The sequence below is a fragment of the Anopheles darlingi genome, chromosome 3 (assembly GCF_943734745.1).
Source record: "Anopheles darlingi chromosome 3, idAnoDarlMG_H_01, whole genome shotgun sequence".
In the NCBI taxonomy this organism is placed as follows: domain Eukaryota; kingdom Metazoa; phylum Arthropoda; class Insecta; order Diptera; family Culicidae; genus Anopheles; species Anopheles darlingi.
In genome coordinates, this window is record NC_064875.1 from 43,778,439 (window position 1) to 43,783,438 (window position 5,000).

The 5,000-nt window shown below is 46.0% G+C and overlaps 4 protein-coding genes across 4 annotated transcripts in view; 2 read left to right on the forward strand and 2 right to left on the reverse strand.

Moving 5' to 3' along the window:
* LOC125957747 (putative 1-phosphatidylinositol 3-phosphate 5-kinase) overlaps positions 1 to 22 on the reverse strand; it is a 6,512-nt gene extending 6,490 nt beyond the window's left edge. Inside the window, exon 1 of the mRNA XM_049690637.1 lies at positions 1 to 22. This exon is cut by the window's left edge and continues 356 nt beyond it. Coding sequence (XP_049546594.1) covers positions 1 to 22 — 22 coding nt within the window.
* LOC125957748 (anaphase-promoting complex subunit 13) overlaps positions 1 to 545 on the reverse strand; it is a 575-nt gene extending 30 nt beyond the window's left edge. The window contains exons 1-2 of the mRNA XM_049690638.1: positions 397 to 545; positions 1 to 331 (exon numbers count right to left, since the gene is read on the reverse strand). The exon at positions 1 to 331 is cut by the window's left edge and continues 30 nt beyond it. Of these exons, the coding sequence (XP_049546595.1) occupies positions 101 to 331; positions 397 to 408 (243 nt within the window). The 5' untranslated portion in view covers positions 409 to 545 and the 3' untranslated portion in view covers positions 1 to 100. The remainder of the gene's footprint in view (positions 332 to 396) is intronic.
* Positions 546 to 953: 408 nt separating this feature from the next.
* Positions 954 to 2,570, forward strand: LOC125957380 (probable tRNA N6-adenosine threonylcarbamoyltransferase, mitochondrial). The gene is made up of 5 exons (XM_049690041.1): positions 954 to 1,036; positions 1,102 to 1,233; positions 1,294 to 1,427; positions 1,492 to 1,956; positions 2,021 to 2,570. The coding sequence occupies exons 1-5, from the start codon at positions 963 to 965 to the stop codon at positions 2,500 to 2,502; spliced, it is 1,287 nt and encodes a 428-aa protein (XP_049545998.1). The 5' UTR covers positions 954 to 962; the 3' UTR covers positions 2,503 to 2,570.
* Positions 2,571 to 3,371: 801 nt separating this feature from the next.
* LOC125956477 (unconventional myosin-XV) overlaps positions 3,372 to 5,000 on the forward strand; it is a 31,318-nt gene continuing 29,689 nt past the window's right edge. Inside the window, exon 1 of the mRNA XM_049688391.1 lies at positions 3,372 to 4,142. The gene's annotated coding sequence lies outside the window, so the exon portion shown is untranslated. The remainder of the gene's footprint in view (positions 4,143 to 5,000) is intronic.

A 5,000-nucleotide genomic window follows, 5' to 3' on the forward strand; every position in this document is an offset into this window, starting at 1 on the left:
GCGAATGGAGATGGCGGTTCATGTTGGTGTGTTTTGTCCTTTATCCTAGCTTAAGTTGGAATCGTTTACGGTGTGGATTGGGGTGCAGATTGCGCTCTTACTAGACACCCGGCAAGTTCACTTGCTCATTGATTGCCATATCCGGAGCGAGCGAGGCAAGCGCAAGATCGGTCCACTTTTGCTCCTGCTCTTTCAGCGTCAAATGCGAATCATCGTTATCCGCCTCCGGATCCGGCAGCTGATCAGACGGCACCAGGATGTGATCGAACGGCAGCTTCTCCGACATCCACTCGTTGTCCACCAAATCGATCAAACGACCATCAGAGTGGGGCTGCAAGAAGAAGGGGTGGCAAACAATTATGACTCAGGTTTGAGAGCGTCTTTCTGCCACTTTACCTCACTATCCATTAGTAGATCGAAAAGCGAGGCATGCACTGCTTGGCAAAATGTGTACTGAGCTACTAGAAACTTCTAGTACTAGTTATCGCACGTAGTAATTGGCCAAAAACGCACAGCTGATAACGCTTGACCGTGATGTTTACAAAAAGAATCACAAAAGAGGGGGTGGGCAAGGTATTTTAAATAGACAGGTAGCTTCTTGTAGAACAAAACCCCGATCGGATTTAAAAAAAAAACTTCAGAGTTTGACAGTGGTGGGACTGTGGGATGTTGAACCACCTTACTATTTAAAATACCTTGCCTTGGACCGATACCATATTGAAACACTAGGAAGAATTTTGGGAATATTTGCATAAACTTTAATTTTCGTGAATTTTAACTGTCGCAACACCACGGAAAAGTGAAAACAGCTCCGAAAAGAGCGTTCTCGAAGTAAACATCCGACAGTCTCACCACTGTCAAACTCTGAAGTTTTTTCTAAAATCCGATCGGGGTTTTGTTCTACAAGAAGCTACCTGTCTATTTAAAACACCTTGTTCAAAACAAACAATAAAACGACAAAAATGATCCTCGAACGCGGCGCAAGATTTTGCTGGAGATTACAAGTTAAAATTAAAAACTTCGCAGTTCATAAACGGTAGAGTAATTGCTGCGTGATAAAATCAATCTCCTATCTATGTGTGAAACGGTTTTTGCTTCCAGATGTTCATCCACCAAACCTCCCATCGTACTCGGCATCGAAACGAGCTGCGACGACACCGGCGCGGCGATAGTTACGGGCGCTGGGCAAGTGCTAGCAGAATTTGTGAATTCCCAACAGAATAACCACTTGCGGTAAGTTGTTAAACAATCATTCATTAAAGTACCCTCTACAGAGATGATTTGCATTGCCAGGTTCGGGGGAATTATGCCTCCAGTAGCACAAGACATACACCGAGCGAACATAGAAAACGTGGTGAACAAAACGTTTCAAATCGCTGGCCTAACACCGAAGGAACTGGATGCTATTGCGGTCACAAATCGGCCAGGTGGGTGCTGTTAGCATATGATTGAGTAATTCAAAGGTGTTAATTCAAAACCATTGCTCTCCAGGTCTGCCTATGAGTCTCATTATTGGTATGCGGTATGCGAAGCATATTGCACGGAAATACGACAAACCGATAATACCGATACACCACATGCAGGCCCATGCCTTAATGGCTCGGATGACTACTTCTATTCCCTTTCCCTTCCTGTGCCTGCTCGTCAGCGGTGGGCACTCTTTGCTTGTATTCATAGAAGGAACCAACCGGTTTCGATTGCTCGGAGAAACGCTTGACGATGCACCCGGTGAGGCTTTGGATAAAATAGCGAGGCGTTTGAAGCTACGAAATGTTGCCAAGTACGAGCACATGTCTGGTGGGCAAGCCATCGAACTAGCAGCACTAGCCGGTGCTTCTCAGTCTGCTGCTTATGATTTCCCGCTGCCACTATCCAAATATCGGGACTGCCAATTCAGTTTTGCTGGTCTCAAAAACACTGCTACGAGGCACATTCTGGAGCAAGAAGCACGGCACAGTGAGTATATGTTGTGTGGGCTATCTATAAATTGCTTTACTAAAACATATTTTCTTGATTGCAGACGTTGCTCCTGATGGTTTGCTGCCCGATTATGAAGCTTTTTGTGCTTCGTTCTTAAAGGGCGTGACCCGCCACATGCTGCATCGGACACAGCGTGCGATTGAGTATTGCGAGAGAAACAATTTCTATACCAGCAGTAGTCAGCCGCGTAGTTTAGTCGTCTCCGGTGGAGTCGCCTGCAATAATGTTATATTCAACGCCCTCAGCGCCATGGCTGGACAGTTCGATTATAGCGCTTACCGGCCAGAAAAGAAACACTGCACCGATAACGGTACGATGATAGCTTGGAATGGGGTGGAGAAACTTCTGGCGGGTGATACCCAAGAACTGACCAAAGACTATGGAAGTTTGGACGTCAGTGGCAAGTGTCCGATAGGGGAAAGTGTGATAGAACATGTTAAGAATGCCAATATGGCCTGTAAATGGGCTAAGGTAGACGTATACGGAGTTCTAGAAGAGAAAAGGCAAGAGAACCAGTGTTAGGTGGTTCATTGTTAGTAGAATGTTGTAGCAAAATGCGATAATGGTTTATTGAATAAAGTGAAATTTGTACCTGTTGTAACCCTGCTGATTACTCGTAGTATAATATTGTGTTCATCTTACAGCGAACATAATATTATATTATCTTTTTTTGGGTATTGTTGGACTGTGTTGTGGGATTTTTAAATTATATTTTTCGAAATCAGTTCGCATCAATGAAAGCTCTTAGCGAATGTAAACTTAAGGAGTTTCTTAACAATGAGTTTATTGAAAGATTGCCTTTTGTTAATTAAAGTGATATGTTAAAAATTTCTAAAAGGTTGACTCAATAGTTTTGAATTTATGTTGGGAATTTACTTTGAAAACGTTTGCATATTTGCCAGTCTTACGTAGCTTTATCCCAAATTTGGCACAATATTTCTAAAAGATTTATCAATTTGAAAAAACGATACAAAAATAAATTAAAAATAAAGCACAAGCGATGCAGAATAGATTAAGTTGAATGGCATTCGCGAGGATCATTCTTTGTACACATTGATTTGCTCTGTTTAAAAAAAAAGATGTATTTTTTTAAGACCATCAAGATTACAGAGTAAAACAGCGGCAATCGGCCACCGATTTTTCAATCACGGATCACCTAATTGAACAGTTCACGCCGGGCTGACATATTTCAATCGCGGCGATGAACAATAGTAACGAACAACAAAAGTGTAAAACTCAGGTGAGCACGTAGAGAGCAGGTGAGAGCGAGAGAGCAAGAGAGCATTCCATTGTATTGGTGCCGGCCGGGCCCCGTTTTGTGTCCTGGTGTTGGAGAGAGCTCGTGGTAGCAGCGCAAGAAAAAGTTCCCGTCGATCGATTCCCACAATCGCGATCAAACAGGTGAACCTAGTAGTAGCAGCAGCAGCAGCAGCAGCGAGGAGTGATCTTCGCCAGTGAAATAACGAAGAACAACGAAACAATACTCGGACTGACTGGAAATAATTGTTGTCCCCGAGTCTCCGAGGACGTGTGCGTACGTACGATCGAAAGACAGCAACTGGCCAGAAGCGACGAGCGTTCTTAGTGAAACCAGAATTTGTTAAACATTTTTGTGTTCTTCGTACGGCGCTGAAAGTTGAGAGGGCGTCAGTGGTGGTGGTGGTGGTGGTGGTGTGTGCTGTTGGTTGGGCCGTTGAAGATCAGCCTGGCAATAATTATGATCGAGCCAAGCATCAGTATCTGTGCCTGTGCCAGCGGAGTCGACTTGCTTTTGCGCACCGTGTAAGAGGCAAGATCCGAGGCGAGGGCTCAGCGATCGAGCGGCGAGAGCTGGGCGGCCGCAGCGCAGCGGCTTGTGGTCAAACTAAATGTGCTACGTATGCAGTTTCTCAGGCAGGCAGCATTTGTGTCTTATCCGGTGCGGGAGCGCGGAAAGCCGTACGTGCGCGGTGTGTGTCGATCGCTGTGAGGAAGGCAAACGAAAAATCGTCCCAGAAATCTTCTGTGTGTATGTGTGTGAGAGTGAGTGTGTACATTGCGTGTGAAATTCAGCGACCTTTATCATCTTCACCTGGAGCAGCGGTACCAACCGGACGGCGACGGAATTCTACGCCGAGCATAACTTTCGGAATCCGAGTTTTCCGATTTGACATGCCTTACATGTGAGTGTGTTAGTCGGCGTACGCGCATGTGTGTGTATTTGGGGTTTTTTAAACCTCAATTTTCTTTTTTTTCGTCAATTCTTTTCCCATCATTGCCTTCAAATTCGATTGTGTCTGTTTGTCCGTTGCGAAAGTGCGTTGGTTGTTTTCCCAAGGATCGGTTGCCCCCTTCTCGATCAACAGGCAAAGCGCATCCCGAGCCTACCTCGCGATCTGTACGATCGATTTCCATATTGTTTTCTAGTCAGCGGGAAATCAATAAACTTCTTCAGCGACTCCTAGCAGTAGCAGCAGCAGCAGCAGCAGCAGGAGCCAAAACAAGTGACGTGACAAATTCTTGTATAATCCGGTCCCTCTAACACACCTATACTATCGCACCGACCATCTTAACGGGTGCTGAAACGGTATGCATGGTGTGAGGCCCTCCATGCTAGTGTATATGCTGGCGCGCCTCCATCCTCCAAGTTTCCATCCAGCCATCCCACTTCAGACCCTCTTCTTGTGGGGGACTGGGCTCGCTCTCTTTCTCTCGCTCGCTCTCTGTTTCGCTCGTACAATCAGTCCTAGTGCCCCACCCCAACCAGTGGCCGATCGTCGATCTTTTCCTCCTGCTTGACATGTATAAGGCACACAGGCACAGGCAGCATACAGACAGCACGAGTGGAGATGAGATGAGAGAAGCGCTATAGCGCTTGCGAGCCCGTCAGCAGAGAGCAGCAGCCGCAATACTACAAGACACCGAGACATGAGAGTAGAGAAACGAAGGAGAAAAAAAAACTATACGCGGCACTCCCATCGCTATGCTGGCTGCTGGCTGCTGTTGCTGGCGCTGTTTTCCCTTCCAAAGTCTTAACCGTT

Coding starts and splice junctions, on each gene's coding strand:
- LOC125957380 (XM_049690041.1), top strand. CDS start 963: ATGATCCTCGAACGCGGCGCAAGATTTTGCTGGAGATTACAAGTTAAA. Junction 1,234..1,293: donor CAACAGAATAACCACTTGCG/GTAAGTTGTTAA, acceptor TTGCATTGCCAG/GTTCGGGGGAATTATGCCTC. Junction 1,957..2,020: donor GGAGCAAGAAGCACGGCACA/GTGAGTATATGT, acceptor TCTTGATTGCAG/ACGTTGCTCCTGATGGTTTG.